Raw genomic sequence first — 24,615 nt, forward strand, 5'->3', positions numbered from 1 at the left:
AGCTAGGCCTGTGATTGCACAGCACTCTAGCAGAGGCATGAGGATCGCTGCAAGTGTGAGGCCAGCCTGGTCCACACAGTAAGTTCCAGGTTGACCAAGGCTGTAAGACCCTGTATCAAAACCAAACTAAATAAAATATTATCTATGGATGCATACACTTTTATTGAATCTATGTATGTTTTGCTTACATGTGTGCTTAGTCCTGAGGCCTTCAGAGGAGGGTGTCCGTCCAGTCACCCAGAACTGCAACTTTAGATGGTTGCGTACTACCACGTGGGTGCGGGGAATCAGATCTGGAGCCTTTTGCAAGAGCAGCAAGTGCTCCTAACCACTTAGCCATCCCTCCAGCCTGCTGCTCTCCAGCCTACTGCTCTCCAGCCTGCTGCTCGCCATACTGATCTCCCCATACTGACGCTTTTGTGTTTTCTGTGCCAGACAGTCCCAGAGGCTCACGATGTGACTCATTTCTTATACACTTGGCCCCTAGGGGGACTTGATGGCAACCTTGACCTTCATGATTGTTGTTTGTGGGACATTTGGATTCATTTTTTTTCAAGGTCTTCTTTGCTAGAGAAAGAATATCCACTGGGGAGGGACAGGTGACCATGTGCTGGAGAACCGGGACTGGTGGAAGGGACTTGGTCTCAAGTTTCCCCTCCTTTCCAGGATGGCAACTCTGGGTGTGTCCTTTGGGCTGGTGGCCTGCCTGCTGGGGCTGGTTCTGAGTTTCTGCTTTGCTACTGAGTTCTCGGTGAGTGAGTGGTTCACGGGAGTTCAGGGGACTCAGTCTCACCCCTATGACCTCTCCTTCACCTTCAGTCTTGCTCGGGGCAGCAGTTGGGTGCCATCTTACCTTCAGGATAACTGAGTCCCTGCAGGCTGTCCCCAAGTCCTCAGCCTCCCAGTCTCCTTAGTGCCACCCATCTTTCCTGAATAAGGCTGTCCTTTGTCCCCTGCTGCTTTGCATGACTTTCCTCTCTCCACAGAGGTGCTTTCCATCCCGAAGTACACTCCAGGCCATCTCGGAGAGCGTGGAGACGCAACCCCTGGTCAGGCTTGTCCTGGTTGTGCTGACTGTTGGCAGCCTACTGACTGTTGCCATCATTAACATGGTGAGTTATGGGGCCAGGACAGCAAGCGCTAGCAGGGCTGTGTACAAAGGATATTATCTCCTGGGGGAAAGGAATCACCTTTGACCTGGGAAACCCAGATCCCAGAATCCCAGTCTTGTTACCTGAACAGCTCCATCTGCCGTGACTCCCTCATAGCTCTGCAGTGATCTGTGAGGTCCCCAGGGCAGGCTTTGGGCTCCTCACCCTTCAAGGGAGGGCTTGAGGCATGTGGCAACTCTGCAGGTATGTGTTGGGAGCCAGCTCCTCCTTCCCACCTGCTTTGGGACTCATTTTCCTAAGTAAGGGATGACGTGCCCTCTGATCCAAGTCATAGGCTGGTAGCTGCAGAGCAGCCTGTAAGAACTCACAACAGATCTCCTCCGTAGTGCTCCTGATATTGAACACTACAGTCTGGGGAGAGTGCTCTATGCCTCTCTCTCAGGGTCCAGAAGAATGGGGCTCCTGAGAGGGCTGACCCCAGCCTTCTCCCATGCCTGCCTGGGCTGCTGCTGCTCCAGTACCTCTATTCTGTATCCCTTCCCACCCCAGCTACTCCATACATGGTGGCTGCTGTGGACACAGCCACTCACTGTGCTCAAAGGCACCCAGCCGCAGAGTACTTCTGGTGTCCATAGTTGTCTTGGGTCACCTCCCTTGGGCCTGGCAGGTCTGAGTCCCTATATATGTTCTAATGGCAACCTGTCTCCCCTCAGCCACTGACGCTTAACCCAGGCCCAGAGCAGCCTGAAGACAACAAGACAAGCCCACTGGCTGCACAGAACAGAGTTGGGACCCCATGTGAGCTCCTCCCGGTGAGCATGCTAATCCTGGCTTCCTCCAGCACCCAACTCCTGGCTCAGTCCTCGGGAGCTACTGGTTCTCATTGGGCCACTGTGGTCAGAGTGGCCCTCTCATGGCTCAAAGCCTGAGTCTAGAGACTGTGGAGAGGGAGAATGAGGCCAGTGTCTTTAGCATACATTTAGAAGGCTGGGTCCAGGTAGCCAGGCTTGTTCCCTGTCTGCCCAATGCCAGGGAAACAGGAAACTGGGTGTTGGTTCTTTGCTCTAAGCCTTGGGGGTAGGCAGGGAGTGCAGACCATCATCAGTTGCACTAGAGGGTGTCTTTGGGTCACTTTCCCTGCACATTGGAGAGGTTAATTGAGGCCTTACTTCAAGGAATCAAGGGCCAGGCTCAGGTCAGCTGACATAAAACACAGTCTGTTGCCCAGAGAGGCCATGAGAAATGGCAAAACAGGAAGTGACCATCAGCTTCCCTGCTGGAAAGAGAGCAATGGGCCAAGGCTGGTACAGACCCCTGGCTTGGAGCCCTCAGCAGGAGGGAGTCGGCAGTGGACTGTTAATAGTAGCCTGCTCCAGGTGACTGACACTGGACGTTGTCCCCACCCGCAGTACTACACCTGCAGCTGCATCCTGGGCTTCATTGCATGCTCTGTTTTCCTGCGGATGAGCCTAGAGCTGAAGGCCATGCTGCTGACAGTGGCCTTGGTGGCCTACCTGCTGCTCTTCAACCTCTCCCCATGCTGGCACGTCTCAGGCAATAGCACTGAGACCAACGGGACACAAAGGTGGGCCTGATCCGCTGGTGTCTTTCTGCAGCCCACTACCGCAAGCTGGTTTGTTTTGACATAGCACCTGATCAGAGCAGGATGCATCTCTGTCCATGGCCCAGTGGACTAGACGCTGAGCAAATGGTGTAGATCCTGCTCCACAAGTGGGATAGTGACTGGTCCAGGCTCCAGATCTTAGCAGTTGAGCTGGGTGTATGGCTTACTGATGGGTTCTTGGGGAGGCCCTCCTATTTCTGGGTCAGTTGAAGGGAGCCCTGAGCCAGCTTAGTCTGAGCTGTGGCCTGGATATCCGTGTCAGACGTGCAGATGTCTTTGCCTCCTGAGCAGGTACACTCCTGTGGGTTCCCAAGGGTTCTGATGCCCTCAAGGCTTTGGACTGAGGAAAAGACTTGACTTTCTTACATCCTATGTGGTTAGAAGCTCAAGGACCCGGAAAAAGAATTATCTGCCTTTCTTTGGCCAGGTTCTTATGCTATTCTAGTGGCTGTTCTCCCTCCTCAAGAAGAGCTACTGGCTGCCTTCAGACCCTCACTCAGCAGATGGGCCTTCTGGAGTGACCCATAGGTCCCCTTGCGGAGGTTTCCTCCCTACACAGCTGCAACTGTTTATTCCCTACCCCCTTAGGACACGGCTGCTCCTGTCTGATGCACAAAGCATGCCCAGCCACACCCTTGCTCCGGGGGCTCGGGAGACTACCCCTTCCCCCAGTTATTTAGAGAGAGACCTGAAGATCATGGTCAACTTCTACCTGATCCTGTTCTATGCCACCCTCATCTTGCTGTCTAGACAGGTGTGTAGGCTCCCTTGCCCAGCCTCTGCTGAGCAGATGTGGAGGGCTGGATGGGGTGGGCAGTATTGCAGATAGGCTGGTCCAGCACCCTAGGTCCCAGGCCTGGGTGGTGTGTCACAGGTGTGACAGGTATGACATTGGTTTCCTGGTTTGAAGATTGACTACTACTGCCGCTTGGACTGTCTGTGGAAGAAGAAGTTCAAGAAGGAGCACGAGGAGTTTGAAACAATGGAGAATGTGAACCGCCTCCTCCTGGAGAATGTGCTGCCGGCGCACGTGGCTGCCCACTTCATTGGGGACAAGGCAGCAGAGGTATGTGAAGGGCAGGGTATTCTAGGAGTCTGTGAGCAGAGCTGCCCTGTGCCGGCAAGGCCTGGGCTATCCAGAAGTACCCCCTGAGAGATTGCTCGGTGTAAAGGCAGGCTTGCTGTCCTATGGCCACCAGGGGCTCTGGACAAGACGCTTTACCTCCTTGGCCTTGAATTCCACTCTGGAAAAACATTGTGAGGTTCAAGCATGCTGAAGGATCCGTACCTCCACGGGGTGCATATGGCAGAGCCTTTCTTATGTAGGACACAGACCCAGTAACAGCTCAGCATAAAACCACCTCCCAACCGGAGTCCTGCCTTAGCTGCTGTCACACAGTCACAGCCCACACAGCCAGCCAGCCTGGACTGACCCCTCCCCCGCAGCACTTGTGCCCCTGGTTAGTGGTCTCCTGGTCTTGTTTCTCCCCTGCCCTGCTGCAGGACTGGTACCATCAGTCTTATGACTGTGTCTGTGTCATGTTTGCATCTGTTCCGGACTTCAAAGTATTCTACACTGAGTGTGATGTCAACAAAGAAGGACTGGAGTGCCTTCGACTGCTGAATGAGATCATTGCTGATTTTGACGAGGTACAGCCTGGCCAGCCTGCTGTGCAGCTCCCTACCTGTGTAGTAGCAGGGGAGGGTAGAGGCTCACTGGTGAAAGGCAAGCTCAGCTATGTGTGAGGCTCAGGCTCCATCCTTAGCCCTGTCAGAGAAAATAAACAGCTAAACCAAGCATGAGGCCAACCAGCTGGAAACTGTATTCCATTAAATACCAAGAGACAAACTTATTTATCCAGTAAGCAGCCTTTTATTAAATCTCTATTGGGCAGGTGCTAACAGGTAGCTTTCAGTCCTTCCAGAACAGATCTGACTAAGGCTAAGCCCATGCTGTCAACCATCTCAGGAAGTTGGCTTGGGCTGAACTTTATGGGGCACACTAAGCAACGTCTAAGTAAATGATGCTGGGTAAGTTTCTCTGAGAAGGATCAGAATCCAGAGAAGGGAAGAGATGAGGACGGTGGGTGCCATGTTCTCACCTGCAGCCATGAACTCGGATGGACAAGGCCATGCATGCCATGTGTCTGCACTGTGTATCGGGAGTGGGGGAAGGGCCCTCTTCCTCTTCTCAGCATCAAGGATACTACAGCTCCTGGTTGTTTTGCAGCTCCTGCTAAAGCCCAAGTTCAGTGGTGTGGAGAAGATCAAGACCATTGGCAGCACCTACATGGCAGCAGCAGGGCTCAGTGCCCCCTCAGGACATGAGAACCAGGTACTCCAGGCCTGTGTCAAAGTAAATCCTATAGGCCACCCCCAGTCCTATCACCTTCTAAAGTTTCTGCATTAGGGGGCAGAGGCCTTTTGTGGCATAGCCTGGAGACCCTGGTGGGGACAGAAACCCCTTGCCCACGGTGTGCGCCCTCAGTCAAGGTTGCATGGAGTAGTTATGCAACCCCATGTCCCGCAGGACCTGGAGCGGAAGCACGTGCACATTGGAGTCTTGGTGGAATTTAGCATGGCCCTGATGAGCAAGCTGGATGGGATCAACAGGCACTCCTTCAACTCCTTCCGCCTCCGAGTCGGTAAGAGCCACAAACGGACGCTCAGCCTTGCCCACACCCTCTTGGTTGGACGGTGTCCCTGCCCTCCCTCTGCTATGAGGTTTCGGCAGGAGTTGGTTCTCTTTCTACCTTGTGGGTTCTAGGAATTCAACTCAGGTCATCAGACTTGATAGTACTGGAAGTACTATCTTGCCAGCCACTAACCCTACCTTTAAAAAATGTAATAATATGTAACTATATAAATGCAGGGCCAAAATCATGGCTGCAAATAAATGACCTTAAAATAGAGAGAATAAGACAAATGTATTAACTCTAACTACCCATAGTTAGCTTTAAGGATAAGCACCTAAAGCCTATTTCTTTTTATTAAGGGGAAATTAGTATACTAGGTAAGAACTAGTGAGTCTGAGTATGGACAAGAGACAGCTGGAGAGAACAGTTCCAAAGAAACCCCCCAGTACTCTCCACCCCTTTCTGTGGGCTCTCTCAATGTCACTATAAATGGCTAACTGCAAACCATCTTAAGGCATAAACCACGGGCCTGTGATTGCTGGAGTGATTGGAGCCCGCAAGCCTCAGTATGACATCTGGGGAAACACAGTCAATGTTGCCAGCCGCATGGAGAGCACCGGAGAGCTTGGGAAAATCCAGGTAAAAGTCCACTGGGAAGGACTGACCCTGGGAAAGACACCCCAGAGAAGGTATCGTGCTCTAGGACCTGGCCCTTCCATCACTTGGCTGTGTGGTTCTGGCCATCATTGTCAGGAATAGACAAGACACTCTGCATGTTAGCCATCCCTTTCCTCTCTGAAGACAGGGCTTTTTCATTTTAGGTTACCGAAGAGACATGCACTATCCTCCAGGGACTAGGATATTCTTGTGAGTGCCGTGGGCTAATCAACGTCAAAGGCAAAGGGGAACTGCGGACTTACTTTGTATGTACAGACACTGCCAAGTTTCAAGGCCTGGGGCTAAACTGAGGTGGCTGGTGGTCAGTCTCCTTCCCCGAGGGAGCCAAGAATGTAGCCCCATGTCTGTCGCAGTGGCTTCTTTGGACTTGCACTACAGGATGGCTTTGACCTGTGCATCAGATTCTGTTTGAAGCAGCTACTACGTTGTACACAGAGGCTCTGTGCTTCAGCCTCTACAGTTCCAAATTAGCTAGACCACTGGTCTACTTCAGGCTGTGTTCATTTCCAGGGTGCTGGGGAAGAGACTTCAGTGCATGACCAAGATAGACATCCACCTTGGTGGCCAGTGAACAGCACTCACAGGAGACAAAAGCTCTACTGGCTACAGGAGGCTCAGCCAGGCTGACTAGCATGGGTTGCTGCTTGCTTTCCTCCCATCAAATCTACCATGGGATGTTATTCTCTCAATTAGGCATTCTGGTAAATGGAGTTGAAAACGGTGTATATTGGTGGGTAGTCTCAAAACAGCAGAGAAAATGTCTGATCTACACTTGTCACTTCTTTCCATCTCTGGCTTATGTTTGAAATGGACATGTCATAAACGGAGTTTTAGTTTTACCACTGACTCTTAGATGCTAGACAAAGATCTCCTCCTTTCTAGTGTATTTTCTCTTGTTAACCACAGACTACATGTAAATAGGTCTGCTGTCTAGTGTCCGTTTATAGGATCAGATTGGCTGCAGGGACAGAGTTCTGAGGAATGGGGCTCATAGCAGCAGCAAAGCTTTGAATTTGCAATCAAGCATTTTTTGATGCAAGTCTTTTGGGACAAGGCTCAGGAAGTTTAAAGTCTAGAAATGAGGTATGATGTTTCAGTTTTTCTGTGTGCACTTTATTTATTTTGGAGTCAGGGTCAGCCTAGCTTGGTCTCAAACTTCTAACCTCCTGTTTCGGTCTCCGGAGTGCTTCAATTACAGATGTGCACTACTATCTCCAGCTGTTTCTGAGGGAAAGCCTGTGTAGACAGGCGTGGACAACCCTGTCCCACTTGCCTTCTCTCCAGTCTTCTGAGCTGACTGCAGAGCTTCAAGAACAATCCACTTGGCAGGAACACGTGTTCAGGACTCTGGCCTGTGAACTGAGCCCCTCAACAAAGGCCAAATGAGTCAAGGCAAAAGCCAGCTTTGTGAGATGGGTGTCTTACTGTGCTTTAGCTCCACAGCATTCCAAGAGAGATGACCAAACACCCCACTCCTTTTTGGAAATGACTTCACTGCCACAGAACGCACTACATCATGGTCTTCTTAGCTAGCAGTCACCAAGGAACCTCCAGAGTCTACAAATGATATAACTGCTGCAGACAGGGTGCTAACCAGCCAGGTTTACCTGGGACTTTAGTCCAAGGCTGAGTAGTCCGGGACATAGAGGGGAGAGATAGGAACTGTTGGCTTGTGCTGTGTCCTGTGGAGTTTTATCAGCCCAGGAAAGAAAGGCTGATTTTAGTTTGCACAAAGGAATCTAGTAGTGGTCAGGGCTTCCCAGCAAGGCATCTCTGGGAAGTTAGTAAAGTTCCTGGTGATGCCCGCAATGCCGTGCAGACAGAGAGCAGGACAGAGCTTCCTTCCCGAGGCTGACACATTTCTACTCTTCCAACAGCCAAGTTACCTTTTCCCTCCAGCAACAGAAATCTTAGCTTGAGTTTAAAAGTAATTGGCTGCCATTCATGCATTGTTTCTTTTCAACTGAAGCACTGTGCCTGGAGTATTTTATTGTTCAGGTCCTAAGAGTGTAACTGACAGAAAACATCACTTGGGACTCATGCATACATACTTGGTTTCTACTTTCCAAGTAATTTCTTTACAGGTGTCTTGTTTTTTCACAGGAACTTTGTTTTCTTTAAACCCTTCTGTGGGCCAAGGATTCGTTTCAGGATCTCTACTAAGGCAACCTTCACTGCCTACAGACAGTAATACGCCAAGTCTTCTGACTTAAAGACACTTCCTGACAAAAAATGATTGTTACTGTGTACTTCATAGATAACAGGTCAATGCTCCGAGTGGGTACAAGCAAGTAACTATGGTTTGTTCTGTATGTTTAATATTTATAGACTTCTAACATTTGCTTCAGAGTTCTGTTCCATTTTCATAAATCATCAGTGCCTGGCTCCTTTTTATATGTTCAACCAACAATTAAAAAAAACCTGAATGTCCTAAGGTGTTTTGAATGAAAGTATTTCTGGGTCTTCAGGAACTACTGGTGAAGAATGGGTTAAATATCTGAACAGGGTCTCATGTAACCCAGGCTGTCCTCAAATCTTCAACTCACAATCTTCCTGTCTCCATTTCTAGAATGCTAGGATTACAGCCAGGTTCCTTGTGTGCATGCAGGCCTGCTTGTGTAGAGATCAGAAGACAATCTTGGCTGTCAGTCCTCACTCAACTCCTACTTTGAGACAGGGTTTCTCGCTTCTGTTAACTTCGAGCTAGCTGCCCTATGAATTTCCAAGTCTCTACCTCCCACCTTTCTATAGGGGTGCAGAGATTATAGACATGTATGCTACCACATCCAGATTTGTACTTGGGTTCGGTGATCCAAACTCAGGCTGTCAGGTTTGCATAAGCACTTCAGCCACTAACCCCCTCAGCCCCACCCCTCCATGGCCAGTTTGTATGGTGCAGAGGATCAGACTCCAGGCTTCACGAATTCTGGCCAAGTACTCTACCAACAGACCTACACCCCTCAGCCCTTCAACTGTAGAGACTAAAGTCAGAATCTAAAAAACTTATATAAACACACTTGAATTGATGTATTTTATTAGCATACCTGCCTACAAAAGGATCACCCTGTAATTTCTGGAGAGAAACAAGTTTTCTTTACTGTTCTTGCTTAATATTAATTTCAAATCAAGAAAATAGGTATGTCTTCCTGTCTAGACGTTTTGCAGACAGGCTCTGTAAAAGGGTAAGACATCTGTTTGCTAAACTAGGTTCTATCTACATTGACATACTTATTTTAAAATCATGTGTGTTCATGTGGCTATGTGCACACAGTACCAGTGCTTGCAGAGGAGGCCAGAGGTACAAGGTTCCCTGAATTGTAACTTATAGGTGGTTTTGAGCAATGTGGGTGTGGAGAACTCAACTCCAGTCCTCTGCAAGTGCAGTGTGTTCTCTTAACTGTTGGGCTCACTCTCCTGCACTCTCATCCTCACCTTTTTTTTTTTTTTTTTTTTTTGAGGCACGGTCTCATAGCCCAGCTGGACTCAAATTCATGGCAATCCTCCTCTCTCAGCCACTCAAATGCTGGGATTATAAATGCAACCTACCATACCCAGCTTGCCTTTTAAAGAGGTTATATCTGGAAAAACTATTATTTCTCTCAGTCCAGTGACGTGTGATATAAGGGTACATATCCGATGGTCTCCTACCTAATGTGCTCAGGCACTTGACCTGTGTATTTCAGAACAGGGAAATGATTTTGGGGCACAAATGAAACACAGGTGGCCTTTGGAAAACTGACCAGGAGCAAGCTCTCCACTAACTCTAGACTCTGATGTGTCTAAGGGTGACTTGGCCCATCTTACTTGGTTCATCCATTTGCAAATGCTCCAAGTAACTGGGAAAAACAGAAAGAAGGAAAAGAAAACACACTAGACACGTTTTATCACCACCAACCTCCTAGCAGAGCCAGCAGCTAATAACCATGAAGGAGGACACCATTCCCATTAGGTACAGAAAGGGGAGCCATAGTGGGAAACTTTAACATTATCTTGAGTGTGTTTACTTTCATGGTGTTAGGCTACAAAGTCTCAGTGGACAGAACTATGCTTAAAAAGTTGGGTCCTCAGCCACTGAGATAGTTTAGTGAATAAAAAATCATTTTCTGAGAAGTCTGATGTCCTGAGTTCAATCCATGGAATCTACAATGGAAGCAGAAAGTCATTTCCTAACAGTTGTTCTAAGCTAGGTGGTGCACACCTTTAATCCTAGGATTCAGGAGGCAGAGGCAGGCGGACCTCTTAGACAGCCTGGTCTACAGAGCTAGTTTCAGGACAGTCAGGGCTACACAGAGAAACCCTATCTCAAAAAACAACAAAAAACCAAAACTAAACCAACCAAACAAGAAACCCCAAAAGGGGGAGGGGCTACATGCATGTACTTATATGTACGTAATACACATTCAACAACATAATAAAAAGTCAGACCATCATTAGTGGCAGTCTGAAAGGCTATCAGGATGCTATGCTCGTAAGGCTACTTTCTGAATGTCACTCAGATGAGCTCTGGTAGGGCAGAGCTTATTACTAGCTGCTTATAATTGTTCTAGTAAGAGTGGTAAATATGAAAACTTGGGGAATTAATTTATTTTGAGGACTGCTCCTTTGAAAGATGACCATGAGAAAGGCTGGTGTGTGTCCTAGGTGTCCATCCTCGGAACCAAGGCAGAGTAAGGCAAAGGGTAATTCAGCTGACACGCCAGCGAGCCTCACAGTCCCAGGTTCAGCTTTATTTCCTAATACAAGGCCAATCTTCGGAACATTAAAAGGAACTGTCCCAAAGCTTAATTAAAACACAATTTACAAATAGTTAATATCTTCTGAAAAGCACCTCCAAGTTCAGAATGAAAAACTATGTACATAATAGAATCAAATACCAGGCTAGTTCAGCTTGCGTCAGGCCCACACTCAGCAGTGCTGGTCTCCTTAGGTTCTTCACACTCTGAAGGAAGAAGACAGCACTCAGCATTTCATCCCACTGTGCTAGCATCCAGGAGAACCACTGCTGCCAGCCCTTCATGCCACACTCACAGCCAAGGAGAAGCCTGGCATTAAGTCATCACAGCAGCTTTGACAAACATATCAAATCTATTCGTTCTTTAAACAAGATGGAAAGGAAACTAAAAGATGCCAAGATAAAACCCATTACTTTGCATGCTAATCTCAAAAATTAAATAAAACAAATCAAACCAGACAAGAGCGCTCAATGTCATCTTAAGGAAAAGGGTCCGTGTCCCTTTTATTCACAGAAGTCTCACCCACACAAACAGGGCACCTACCTTCTGTCAAATCTACACAGCTGTTTCCCACGATGGGGGAAGGAACAGAAATCCCCATTGCTTTTCGAACTCCGTGTATGCTTACAACATCACCTGGAGTCACTTGCTGTGTGAGTTCTTTGAGGTTATTGGTCACTTGTTCAGCTGGGAAAAACAGGGGGAAACACTCAAAGAACCGAAGTGGTTCCTGTCATCATCTTTTTTTTCTTTTTCTTTCTTTTGGTTGTTTTCAAGACAGGGTTTTTCTGTGTAGCCCTGGCTGTTGCTGAACTCAGAGATCCACCTGCCTCTACCTCTCAAGTGCTGGGATCAAAAAGCGTGTGCCACCACCACCCAGCAACATTTTTCTTCTTTTAAAAGAGTATTGCTATGTAGCTCTGGCTGGCTGTAGATTCACAGCAATCCTCCTGCTTCAGCCCCACAGGGGCTGAATGCCACCTAGATGTGTGCATGTATGTAGTATATGTGTGTGAGCACACACATGCACATGCATATGGACGGTATCTTCCCAGTTAGTTTCCATCTTATGTTGTAGGGCAGGCTCTCCCACTGAGTTAGTTCTAGGGACCTGCCTATTCCCACCTCTCACTGAGGTTAGAGATGCACGCCACTGTGCTTTCACACACGGGGATCTGAACTAAGGCTTTCATATTTTCCAGCAAACACTTGACTGACTGAGCCAATTACCTAGCTCCTGATAATTAAAAAAAGAAAAATCCTAAGGAACTGTAAATGTTATCAGTCCTATACTCATGGTGTGGTACTCCCCTCTGCTTACTTCACAGTAAGCCACTCTCTGAAGTCTTATTTCACGTACCCAGCCCTGTGCTACCTCCCATCCCTGGAACACATACCAAGATACATTTCTCTGTAAGAAGGACCCAAGAGACAGATCATATTGGGAGGAGGCCTAGTGCTCAGTCGCTCATTCTGTGCCTCCTGGAGCTCCCTGAGCAATCTTGTTGTCTCATCAAGCTTCCTCTGGAACACCTCAGCCTCTGTATGGTAAGAAAAAGACACTGAAGAAAAGCAAGGCAACCCGTGTTTATCTGTGGTTCCAGGCTCTGCTATGGTTAGCTTCTACTTCAATTGAGGCCAACAGTACAGCTATGTGCTATGATTCTCTGGAGCAAATATTAGGTTCATTAGTGCTGACATGGCAGCACATCTACCTGCCTGAGGTGGACAGTTTCCAGCAACCTGTGGTCCCGGACACTCACCTTCGGAGTCAAAGACTTCAGCTGGAGCACCAAAGGTTGTTACGGCTTGCAGTGCTGTGAGCCTGTCCTGACCGCTGGACTCCAAACGCCCTGTTGGCTCTATTTGTGTAATCTGCTTCAATAGGAAAAAAAGTTACTTATTTTGAGTTTGCTAAACCATGACAGTGCCAAGTAAAAATCAGTATGATGGCTGTGCTTACAAGCAAAGTCATTCCACCTAGTCACCTTACAGCCATAATTTTGGTTATGTCTTCCAAGAACTCTTTTAAAATGCTGTTCTCAAATCTTGGCCAAAAAAGCGTCTGTAAATCCACACTTCTCTGTAATGACATGACAGCTTATGCAATTTGCATCACTCGATTCATATGCCAACCATCCTGAAGTACTAAGAGCCTGTCACTTGTCTAAACTGTTACTTGATTTTGGTGACCATGGCAATGCCTGTTTCAGAGGTAAATGTTTCAGCCCAGCCTGCACTTGCTGTTTGCACTTCGATAGATCTATAGCATTAGCAGCTCCCTGGCCTTCCTCAAGCCCCAGAGCTTGGTTATCAGTGCTGCACAAGAGAACAAGTCTTAAGAGTTTTATTTTTAGACTCATAGGACTCAGAGTTTCCATAACTTCAACACAACTTTAAGGAATGCATCACCCAATTAGTAAGTAACCAAAAGTTCATGGTTCCATTTCTACTTGGGTCCTGACGGCACCTCACCGTCTTCACATGGCTGAAGAGCATGCAGTGCACAAAGTGTGGACTTGTGATTTACCATTGTAGCTGAACCCCTACAACTCTATTCAACAGTTTTGTTTTGTTTTTTTAAATCGGATTTCCTTTCCTGTTCTTTCACTAAACATAAGATCTTGTTTGGATCCTCTTTTCTGAAGACGGTATGTCTGTCTACCTCAGGACCACCTACTTTATTTGGACCTCATATCCCAAGTTATCCTTCCTTTAGCTAAAGCTTAGTTTGAGCCTGTCCTATCTTAAACATCCCTACATACAGCCTAGTGTCCTCAGGTTCTGAACCCCACTGAGGTTCACCCTTTGATTCTTCCATTTCACTGAGACTGCTCAGGTCAAGATTATGATATCACTTCCAAGGGCCCCTCACTGGGCTTATCTGCAACTCTTGCTGAACCTGTTCCATTTCTGTTAACCATCCTTTCATGGGACTCATACATTATTCAACTTTGGATTTTTCCAAGGTTCTACCCTTCAATCTTTTCCATGTAACCCTGGAGAGTCTCACTTGTATGGCTGAAATAAAAATTAATTTTGTATCACACCTGTCCGATTCACATGGAGACTTTGGACTTCCAGGCCCATACCTCCAGTAAAGTTTCCAAAACACTTGCCAAAACAGAAACTCCCTGGGACTCTTCTCTCAGAAGTATGCCCCTTTCCCTGCAGTCTACATGAGCTACTACTGCTATCATATCACCTATCATATCATGTGCCTCCCCAGCAGGTCTTGCTGGTTTTTATCCTGTTATTATGTTTCTCTTTGTAGTGCGGAGGAACCTTTTCTTCTGGTTTATTTCCCCAGTTCAGAGTCTCTTCCTTTATGTTGTTAGGCTAAGTTATTTTTTGCTTAAGACAAGTGCCAGAGCCTTTTTCTAAACAAACAAAACAACAGCCAGGAGTGGTGGTGTACATCTTTAATCCCAGCACTCTGGAGGCAGAGGCAGGTGGATCTCTAGGAGTTCAAGGCCAGCCTGGTCTACAGAATGAGTTCCAGGACAGCCAGGAACAGAAAAACCATGCCTAGAAAAAACTAAACCAAACCAAGCCAACCAACCCTCCTGCAAACAACCCAACAACCCAGGGTCTATTACTCTCTGTCCAACCTGGAGCTCACACTGTAGACCAGGCTGGCCTTGAACTCATAGAGATCCACCTGCCTCTGCCTCCCAAGTGCCAACATCAAAGGCACGCATCACTGTACTCTAAGTCTGACAGCTTTTTAATAGTCTTTCTCTTCATAATCTACCACAGCAGCCTATCTTTTATCTTCCAAGAAGCAGTTCAGCTTTTTACACTGCACACCATTGGGTTTCCACATATTCAGTCTCACTATTTTTTTGGGAGCCCCGAGTCACCTGCTTTCTAAGCTCAGAGCACGTGCCCTGCCTGCTGGGAGAGTAAATGTCTCTCATCTTGCAGGTTTGTTTCTGCTCCTGAGAAACATGAGCTCCCCAACTTTGAGTATGCATGCTCGGAAGTTACACTGTGGTAATAACTCTGGGCTCCCTGTAAGTTCTTATCTACTACATGAGCTACTTATAAACTTCTCAAATGACTTCTTTTACTCCAGATAATACTCAATTAACATATCTTTTATAAAAACAATCATTGTGTGTGTGTGTGTGTGAAGTACACACGCTACAACACATTTGGTATTTGACAATAGGGAATTTTTGTGGAGTCATTTCTCTCCTTCCACCTCTCTATAGTGTGGTGGTTTGAATAGGGTTGGCCCCTGTAGACTCATGTTTTTGAATGCTTAGCTCATGAGGAGTAGTAGTATTAGGAGATGTGGCCTTGTTGGAGGAAGTGTGTCACTGTAGAAGTGGGACTTCGAGGTCTCATATATATGCTCAAGTCTGGCCAGTATGATCCAGAGCCTCCTCCTGGCTGCCTGGGCAACAGTCTCCTCCTGGCTGCCTTTGGATCAAGATGTAGAACTCTCGGCTCCTCTAGCACCATGTCTACCAACATGCTGCCATGCTTTCCACCACGATAATGAGCTAAACCCCTGAAAACATAAGCCAGTCTCAATTAAATGTCTGCCTTTATAAGAGTTGCCTTGGTCATGGTGTCTCTTCACAGCCATGGAAACCCTAATTTAGACCTATAGACTCCAGGATTGAGCTGTCCCAGGCTTGTGTGAAAAGCATCTTTACCTGCTGAGCCATCTCACCTCACCAACCCCAAGTAATACTGCCCAATCATTTAGGTCTCTCAAACTTATTCTCCATTTAAAGGATAAATTGTAAGCACCTCTGCTTCTTTTGCTGTGTCCAATGCTCTGGTCTGGCCTTCATCTTCAGGAGATGACTGTATGGATAAAGGAAAACTTTTATGCAAACAGTATATGCAAAAATCAAGGTAAATAGAAAACTTAACTTTGTGGCAAGAGAAAAGCAGCATACTGAAGTATATGGAAAATAAGGATATATGTACTTTAAATGACTTATTTATTTTAATTTTAAGTGCATTAGTGTTTTGCCTGCATGTATGTCAGGGTGAAGTGTTGAATCACTCAGAACTGTGTACTAACAGTTGTAAGCTTCCATGTGGTTGCTGGGAGTTGAACCCAGGTCCTCTGAAAGAGCAGCCAGTGCTCTTAACTGCTGAGCCATCTTTCCAGCTGCCAAGTATATTTTTAAACCAAAATTAATTAATATAATCACTTTGAGTTTTTTTTTAAAGATTTATTTATTTTATGTATATGAGTACACCATAGCTGTCTTCAGACACACCAGAAGAGGGCGTCAGATTCCATTACATATGGTTGTGAGCCACCATCTGTGGTTGCTGGAAATTGAACTTAGGACCTCTGGAAGAGCAGCCAGTGCTCTTAACTGCTAAGCCATCTTTCCAGCCCTCAATTATATTTTAAAACCAAAATTAATTAATATAATTATTAGCATTCTGAGTTTTTATGAGTTGCTAGTAATGCTAAGATCCATGCCTGATTATATATAGCCGAATGTAGTGGTACATGCCCATAAACTAGCAATTGGAGGCTCAGGCAGAAGTATCATAAATCTGAGGTCAATTAGGCCTACACAGACCCAATCTCCAAAAGAATTATTTTTAAAAGAATAATGTTATATATTTAAGATACTTGGTAAATATTAGATAAATGTCTAAATATATAAAGTCTTTTGAACACATTGAATCTTTGACAAGGATAGGGAAAAACTTTAAAGAGGCAATATTCTCTGACAGTAGAGGCTTACTGTAAAATAAACACACTCCACAAAATATAGATGGTCCCTCATGATTTTATGCACATTAATGTAATGTAGTTCATACATAAAAAGAAATACATCTAGCCAGGTGGTGGTGAAGCCTTTAATCCCAGCACTCAGGAGGCAGAACCAGGCAGATCTCTGTGAATTTGAGGCCAGTCTGGTCTATAAATTGAGTTTCAGGACTGTTATACAGAGAAATCCTGTAGGGGTGCAGGAGGGACATCAATAAAAGTGTTTTATTTCTTTTTTGAAGGTTTATACTCTGATTTAGACCATTTCCACTTTCTAAAACATGTAAGTCATATATTTTTTTACATGTGTAACTCTTGTGTTACTTTGTAGGATATATTTGGGAAGAGAAACTGCTATTCAAAGGACAGAAAGATCATATTTTAAATATATTCCTATCGTCACCAAATCAAAGCAATTTGACTTTAGTTAACTATTAATTCTAATTAGCTGAGTGGAAGGGTCAAGTAGGTTTAATTTTGAACAGATGAAAAAGTATTTTTTAGGTTTGATCAGTAGTTCATGTGGCAGGATTTTGAAGCAGAAGCCACTGACTAGGGTTGCTAAGACACCCAGGGAACCATCACCAGTTGTGCAGTTACCGACAGGGGGCTAAGGCACTGGGGTCATGGTCACCATGAACAGTTATGACTTCCAGGGCTGCCTAAGAGCACTTGCTCCTCAGAGGCCTTAGGTCTAATCACCAGCCCTTACACAGCAGCTCACAACCATCTGCAACTGCAGTTCCAGGAGATCCAACAGGTATGCGTGTGGGATACATGCATGCAGACAGGCGAAACATTCATATAAATAAAAAAAATTTAAAAATTAAAAAGAAAAAAAAAAAACAGATGACTTCTAAGACTCCTCTAATTTTGTCATAGAACATTCTAGACACCAGAATTCCTCTCCATCAGCAGGAAACATTTCTTGGTTCTAGTCTCATTTGAATGATTCCAGATTATAAACAGTCTTGAACTGGACTAGAGAGTTCACAAATATTGATAAAAGATGCAACAGGGAAGGTTTTCCTTTCTGAGACTCCCAATGCATTGCTCTCATGCACATTCCCTATCCTGTCAGCCAGCTTCATCCCCAGCTCAGGAATTCCGAGTCTTACCAAAATTAGTAGAGAATGGCCACGTTCTAACTCCCTTGGATCCTGATAGCTGACTTATTTCTTTCCTTTCATTGTTCTCCGCCCACAGCAGGCTGTCCTTTTCGGGGAATGGAGTTCAGCTGTCATACTGGCTAATCCCTGGTCTCAAACACTGAGTGTCTAGCACTTCAAAGTCATTTATAAACTGCCTGTTTCTTGAGCAGTGTGCTTACCATGTCCAAGTCCTGCAGGCTCCTGGAATGTCCTCCTTTTGTTAGAACATCCAGTAAACTATCTGCCATAACATACGGGTAATCTTGGCATGTGGCCAAAAACTCAGAGATGCTGAAAAAAGAGTTGGAAAGAAATCACTTCTATAGAAGTAGTCTTCATGGCTCGGACCCGCGAGAGCCGACTCTTCCCATCAGACGCCCTTGGTCCATAGACCACATTATGAAATATGTTCTGTTCAGAGACAGCGTTGCACCTGCATACTTACCAGTGATGACTCTATCACCATGAGAGAACACATACACACATACAATGAAGCAGAAGTGAAATGTTCCTGAGCATCCTCTGAAGAAAGCAAGGGGTCAGCAATGGGTCTTCTTGCCAGTTCCCCTTAATAATCTCATTCACTTAAGGATTTTCATATGTATCAAAACTTCTAAAATCACACCCTTGTTGCATAAACACACATCACAAGCTAAATGTCAGCTACTTTCCCCAAGCACTGTTCTAAAATCATTTTCCTTTCAGTAAATTGAAAACCCTGATATGATCCCAACTTCTCTTACTCTCCAGTTAAAAGCCAGCAACCTACTAATTACTAACCACAATGGCCACTTCCCTGGTCTATTTGTTCATGCCTGCTTTCTGCCCTAGCAGCCCAAGCTTTGTATAACTGCCAGATTGGTCACTTCAGAATCACAGCCAGATTGGGTCACTATTCTGTGTGCCATTGACTAGCTCCCGATCCACCAAGTACACAAAGTTCTCATAGCAATCTCTTCCCACAGTGACTCCTGTGACTACTCCTTTCCCCTCCAACCTGTTCTGCTCCTTACAGCTCTTCCTGATGCTCCTGGCTGGGTCAGGCCAGCTCGAAATTCAGGTCCCTTGCTTAGCTACTTCAGAACCAGGATGCCCTCTCAGAGAGAGCGCACTGCTGGTTCCCTCTCTGGTCACTTTCCTGACCCCAGCATTACTTCTCCCTGTCCCTCTTCGTCTTGCTCCAAAGCTCTGTCACTATCTGACAGGAGGGTACAGTTCTGTTATGGAATTCTTAGTGCCTGGAACAATGTCTGGTACACAGAGGCATACACTGCTGATTTGTGGATTGCCTCACTGAGTAATCTAGAAGGAATGTGCCCTATTACATATAGTCTAAGGATAGCAACTCCTCAATCTGAAACCACAGCCAGTCTCTAACTTAGGGAACCCCATCTAGAAACAACACATAATATACTAACATGTGAGAGATCAGAGTTAAATGCACCCCCTTCCAATACAAATAAACTCAAAACAACAAACCCCCCAAACCAGGAGACTGGTTAATGTACTGGATAAAATTCTTGAGCACAATAATAGTTAAGAAGTTACCAGTGCCAAGAAGAGAAATTTCAGGCTCAATGTCCAATCCCAGGACACAGTCCTGGTAAATTGAGAAGGTATCTCATCAAACTGAGCAGATACAAAGTATCTGCAGAGGGATACAGACCCTCGGATTCAAGTTTGTACTATAGTTTGGCTGTACTATAGTTTGGTTGGTATATTATAGTGAAACTGTCCTGTATGTGGGATGCTTTAGATATTTCATGACTTAGGGAAAATGCTTTGTGGATTCTTAAATGAATCAAGCCTGAAACATAACTGACATGCACTGTCTTACAGCAGAGCAGGTTCTGACAGAAGCAACTCCTCAACTTGAGTATCAGGAACTCCTTTAAAAAGGGTTTTCTGACAGGGCAGTGGTGGCACACGCCTTTAATTCTAGCACTTTGGAGGCAGAGGCAGGCAGATTTCTGAGTTCAAGGCCAGCCTGGTCTATAGAGTGAGTTCCAGGTCAGGCAGGGCTACAGAGAAACCCTGCCTCAGAAAAAAAAAAAAAAAAAAAAACTTTAGCCAGGCGAGGTGGCACATGCCTTCAATCTTAGCACTCTCGAGGCAGAGGCAACCAGATTTCTGGGTTTTAGGTCAACTTGGTCTACAGAGTGTTTAAAGTGTTTTAAAACTTAAAAAAAAAAAAAAAAACAACAAAAAACCCCCAAACACTACCCACATTCACTACCCTACCCCTTGCAAAAAAACAAAGAAAAGAAAAGAAAAGAAAAGAAAAGAAAAGAAAAGAAAAGAAAAGAAAAGAAAAGAAAAGAGGAAAGGAAGGGAGGGAGGGAGGGAGGGAGGGAGGAAAGAAGGAAAGAAGAAAGGAAGGAAGGAAAAGAATTGGCTCAGTAGTTAAGAACACTTGAGAACCTGGATTTGACCCACAATGCAGGTGACAAGTGTCTGTAACCCCAGTCCCAGGGAATCTGATGCCCTTTTCTGTCCAACTCTGTAGATGTATCTTTTATTCTCCTGTAGTACTTTCCATCTTGGAGGCTTACTGCCTCTGTCTGCTAACCTAGGCCTAGTCCTGGAAGCTTCTAGCCTCCATACAATCAAAGTAGGCCTAGACTGTTTTCAGCCTGAGACTCACTGCTGACTAAGCTCATCCTTTCTTGTTCTTTCTGAGCTCTGGCTGGCTGGTTCAACTCAGCTGCTCTGGCTCAGCTGCACTGACTGATTCAATCTGGCTTCTCCTAACTTGTTCTGCTTGGCCTCATACTAACTTTGGCAAACTATTCTAATCTGGCTCCTTTTCATTCTCTGGTTCATTCTGTCTTCACCTGTGTCTAGCTTGTCTTCTCTTCAACCTGTCTCTGTAAAACTCTCCTGGGAAGACTGCCTCCTCCTATTTCTTTTTCTTCCTCTTTTCTGCCTGCACTGCTCTCTTAAGTAGCTTCCCTTTCTTCTCCTGAGTGTTGGGCGTATTCTATCTTGTCGAATCTTTCTCTGATTTGTCAGTTTGTCTGCCACTCAATTAGACATCATTTTCAAACATGGCTACTTCCTTTTACCAAATAACTTTACCTTCACTGTTTGGGATAAAGAAGTGTATTAACGGGTTGTTGGCATTCCAGCCAGAGGGATTAAAAATGTATGCTAGAGCTGAGCCACACCACAACTAGAAACAACTTTTTTTTACAGTAAATAACACAACCACAGTGTGGTTAACAGTGTGATCAAATATCCTGGAACACAACTCCAGCAACAGGCCGGTATGTATGTGGTGCACATACATACATGCAGGCAAAACACTCATACACATAACAAAATAAATAAATCTACAAAGAATAGGTATTGGAAAATACTACAGAGGCCAATTTCAAGAAGATATGTTCTCTCTAAAGATTACTGAACACATTTTCTAACATTTAGATAACTTTGTAAGTGTATTTATAAACCATACATTACACATTAATATTTCAGAAAAAAGCATGTTCAGGGTATTAACTGGGGGCTTACCTGAAATTGTCTGGGAGGTCAGAGTCTTCCCCATATGTTGAGTAGATTAAATCAGAATCATCTTTGCTAATATTGGCAAATGTAGAGTCATAATGTGGGGCATAAGAACTGTAGGGTCCATAATTCAAGTATAATACTGTCAAAAAAAATTAAATACTATAGTATCATTTAAAATCATCAAGCACATTTTGGTTTTATTAAAAGACAATGCTTTCTAACTTCACTGGCCTGTATCATAAATCTAAGAAAACTCCCAACAGTTACAGTCACCTCTCAGCATACTTGGGTGCTGACCGTAGCCTCTACCCAGACAGCTGTTCTCCATTACACACCACATCATATTCAGGCAAACTTGTAGAATCCAGTGTGATATAAGTAACTGCTATACTGCACTGTTTAAAACAAAGTCTGTCATTTATTCTGTCCTTTCCTGATCTGTTTGGATGAGTATGTTGAGGGTGGATACAGGGGGCACCTGCAGCACGGACACTGAGTACTACTGCAGAGGAGGAAGAAACTCTGCATGCTAACAGCCAATTTTCCAGTTGCTTTTGAAGCTGGTGATGAATTTCTATTGCAGAAATACCATCAAGAAAGCCAGTGAATGAAGCAATGAAAAACAATGACCGTTTCTCTTCCCAACTCCCTGAAGCAGGTAGTGGCCTCACCTGGGGTTACTCTGTTCCTTTTATCCTCTTTGAACCCCTGCAGGGTGTTCACTCCAGACTGCAGTCTTCCAGTTGTCATCCCCAATCTCACAGGGCAGTAGCCTGGCTCTAGGACAGAAAGAAAACCCTGAGCACAATGATGGAGGCACTTTAATCTGTATCTCTGGCTGTCCTGGAACTCTCACTTTAGACCAGGTTGGCCTAAAACTCAGAGCTCCATCTGCCTCTGCCTTCTAAGTGCTGGGATTAAAGGTATATGCCACTACTGCAAGGCTTTCTCTATATTTTTAAGCTAAGAAAATCTAAACTCAGAAAGGAATGTGGCTCAGACCATAAGCCGGGTCCTCTTCATTATACTGCACTGCCTTATGGCATTCTTTATCATCATGTTACACTTCTAAAATTAAATTTTTATTAAAAATAGCCTCAACAGACTGGATACACCTATGACCCAACATTAAGAAAGTTGAGGCTTTTTGAGTTAGGCTCTCATGTAGCCCAGGTTGGCTCTGAAATGCTGTATAGCCAGGAATAACCTTAAACTCTTGATTTTCTACTTCTATATTCTACACGCTGTGATTAGAGACATTTTGTTCCCACACCTAGTTTCTATGGTACTGCCATGGCAAGTCAGTAAGCACTCTCTATCAACTGAGCTAGTCCCGACTGGTCACTGAACATAGGCTTACCCCTTCCGTTTCCAAAATACCAAGTTCTTCCTTTGCTTCAAGGTTTCTCACCAGGGGTATCACTGCTATTCCTCCAATCCATTAGCTGCTCCCTTATAACATCAACCTACTTCCTAACAAATGTTAGGCAGCCACACCCTCCCTCAGATATATGGCAGAGCTAGTCTTCTGATTGCAGATAGACATTTAAGGAGTACTCAAGTCATGACAAACATCTCTTTTTGTGATGTTTTCTGTGTACAGAGTATTAGGGGAAGGGACTTGTCTCACTTGCTTCATTTCATACATCTTGTTAACGTATGTTGGGCTCCAAAGACAGTGACTACTGGACATTACTTCCTAAATGTAGGGATTCTGTTATTCTCCATTTCTACTGTCCTACTATTCTTCTCATGACAGCATGAAAACACATTATTTATTAAACAAGTTAACCTATGCAGAAGTTAAGCTAGTTGTTACCATAAAACCCAGAGCACCCAGACAAGTCCTTAGTGGTTAATGGTTGAGCCTTGTGCTAATGGTCTGAACATGAATTGCTGCTCAACAAGGCTGTATGTACTAAAAGGCTGCACACATCTCCTCTGGGAGTTCTACGAACTTGAGGAAGATCGTGACCTTGCCCTCCTGTCCCCACTAGGGAGGAGCTGCTATTGCATGCTCCACCCACCTAGTCTACCTCTGCAGAAGCTCAGAATCAATGGAGTCAAGAATCCTCTTAAATTGTGTAGCCAAGGAATAAGAAGTCCTTTTTCCTGTGAGCTGTTTGGCAGGTATTCTGTCAAAAGCAAAGTCTGACTAACATGCCAGTTTTCCTGTCCTTTGCAAACAGTACCAGGTTCACACAGAGTCTTGAACTGTGGGCCTACCTCCCACAATGGGATCCACAGGATGGAGAAGCCCCAGTGTTGTTGTCCCATCTGGTTTTCTTCTTTCAAATTCACACTGAAATGACAGAAGTATCAGGTGGAATAAAGTATAACGCATCTTATATATACAGAAGAGTAACCATCAGATGCATGCCACAGGCTAGCATCATTAATTCAGAACACTGACTTTCATAGCTATATCTACAAGATACTGACCGGCTTGAGAAATGGAAGATGAGGAAATCTAATTTTGAAAAGCTATGTGGCCCATTAGTTCTCCCAAACCATAAAACAATAAAACCAAAAAATTATCAAAACTACAAAAACTCACAAATTGCTGAGGGTTGAAGGGGGTACCCATGTATGAATCTACTTGGTTTAAAACCAATGTAATCAATATAGCATAAGTTCCAAAGACCAGGATGTAAGTTGTTTAAAGTCTGCTGCCAGGCATGGTAGTGCACACCTGCAATTCCTCCAGCACGACAAGTGGCGGAGACAGCTAGATACTGATTTCAAGGTCAGTCTGGTCTTCATAAGTGATATTTTATCTTTAAGCTCCCAGGACAGTCATACTTTACTCACTCTTCTGTGAGTACTGTAGTGATGGAAAGATCTATGACAGATACAGTTAGTACTGGTTTGAGAGACACTGCTAGTGGGTGGAAGGAAGGACGCCCTCACCTGACTGTTTGCCAGCCGCCGTGTTAGCTTGCCTCCTGACTCTTGGACAACGCGCTCAATCTGCTCATGCTCCCTTTCTGAGTTGCTGCTTCTCCATCTGTCTTCAAGCACATCTTTGTCTTTCCTAACACACATGTTAATACAAAGTTAAAAAAAGTAGCTAAATAAGATGAAAAATATTAAAAGGCATCCCAAAGATGAATACAGTTCAATGGAGACACTTGCCCTACAGTCACTGATTAAAGCATCACTCCCCAGACACCTCACAGAGAGCCCTAGTGTTACTTCTCTTACATTTTTTTCTGGATACAATCATGAAAGTAAATTTTAATTCAAATACTCTTTTGAAGTTAAACTTTCTTTGTACTATGAGAGCAAAACCCCAAACTGTTAATTCTAGCTCTCCAGTATGGGTGGCAGTGAGGGGCCAGGTGTGAGTGGGTGGCACAGACCATAGTATACTGGTGTCCAGCCATGCCAGAGGCCTGCCCAGACACCAGGACCAG

General features: G+C 45.1%; 2 protein-coding genes across 9 annotated transcripts in view; one reads left to right on the top strand and one right to left on the bottom strand.

Moving 5' to 3' along the window:
• Adcy7 (adenylate cyclase 7) overlaps positions 1 to 8,491 on the top strand; it is a 56,764-nt gene extending 48,273 nt beyond the window's left edge. For all 4 annotated transcript variants that reach the window (XM_021169503.2, XM_021169505.2, XM_029480488.1 and 1 more), the window contains 11 exons: positions 667 to 751; positions 987 to 1,112; positions 1,826 to 1,924; positions 2,522 to 2,697; positions 3,325 to 3,490; positions 3,647 to 3,802; positions 4,240 to 4,386; positions 4,967 to 5,071; positions 5,267 to 5,381; positions 5,887 to 6,011; positions 6,194 to 8,491. In XM_021169503.2, the coding sequence (XP_021025162.1) occupies positions 667 to 751; positions 987 to 1,112; positions 1,826 to 1,924; positions 2,522 to 2,697; positions 3,325 to 3,490; positions 3,647 to 3,802; positions 4,240 to 4,386; positions 4,967 to 5,071; positions 5,267 to 5,381; positions 5,887 to 6,011; positions 6,194 to 6,340 (1,447 nt within the window). In that variant the 3' untranslated portion in view covers positions 6,341 to 8,491. The remainder of the gene's footprint in view (positions 1 to 666; positions 752 to 986; positions 1,113 to 1,825; positions 1,925 to 2,521; positions 2,698 to 3,324; positions 3,491 to 3,646; positions 3,803 to 4,239; positions 4,387 to 4,966; positions 5,072 to 5,266; positions 5,382 to 5,886; positions 6,012 to 6,193) is intronic.
• Positions 8,492 to 10,339: 1,848 nt separating this feature from the next.
• Brd7 (bromodomain containing 7) overlaps positions 10,340 to 24,615 on the bottom strand; it is a 30,211-nt gene continuing 15,935 nt past the window's right edge. Inside the window, exons 8-18 of one of the 5 annotated variants that reach the window (XM_029480489.1) lie at positions 24,110 to 24,233; positions 23,426 to 23,501; positions 21,871 to 21,978; positions 21,203 to 21,338; positions 17,869 to 17,980; positions 15,548 to 15,604; positions 12,547 to 12,661; positions 12,181 to 12,324; positions 11,327 to 11,470; positions 10,925 to 10,989; positions 10,607 to 10,830 (exon numbers count right to left, since the gene is read on the bottom strand). In XM_029480489.1, coding sequence (XP_029336349.1) covers positions 10,934 to 10,989; positions 11,327 to 11,470; positions 12,181 to 12,324; positions 12,547 to 12,661; positions 15,548 to 15,604; positions 17,869 to 17,980; positions 21,203 to 21,338; positions 21,871 to 21,978; positions 23,426 to 23,501; positions 24,110 to 24,233 — 1,072 coding nt within the window. In that variant the 3' untranslated portion in view covers positions 10,607 to 10,830; positions 10,925 to 10,933. Of the gene's footprint in view, positions 10,990 to 11,011; positions 11,471 to 12,180; positions 12,325 to 12,546; positions 12,662 to 15,547; positions 15,605 to 17,868; positions 17,981 to 21,202; positions 21,339 to 21,870; positions 21,979 to 23,425; positions 23,502 to 24,109; positions 24,234 to 24,615 lie in introns of those variants that run through there. The other 4 variants (XM_021169607.2, XM_021169606.2, XM_021169604.2 and 1 more) reach the window with 4 other exon arrangements.

Source organism: Mus caroli, chromosome 8 (assembly GCF_900094665.2).
Source record: "Mus caroli chromosome 8, CAROLI_EIJ_v1.1, whole genome shotgun sequence".
NCBI classification, from domain to species: Eukaryota; Metazoa; Chordata; class Mammalia; order Rodentia; family Muridae; genus Mus; species Mus caroli.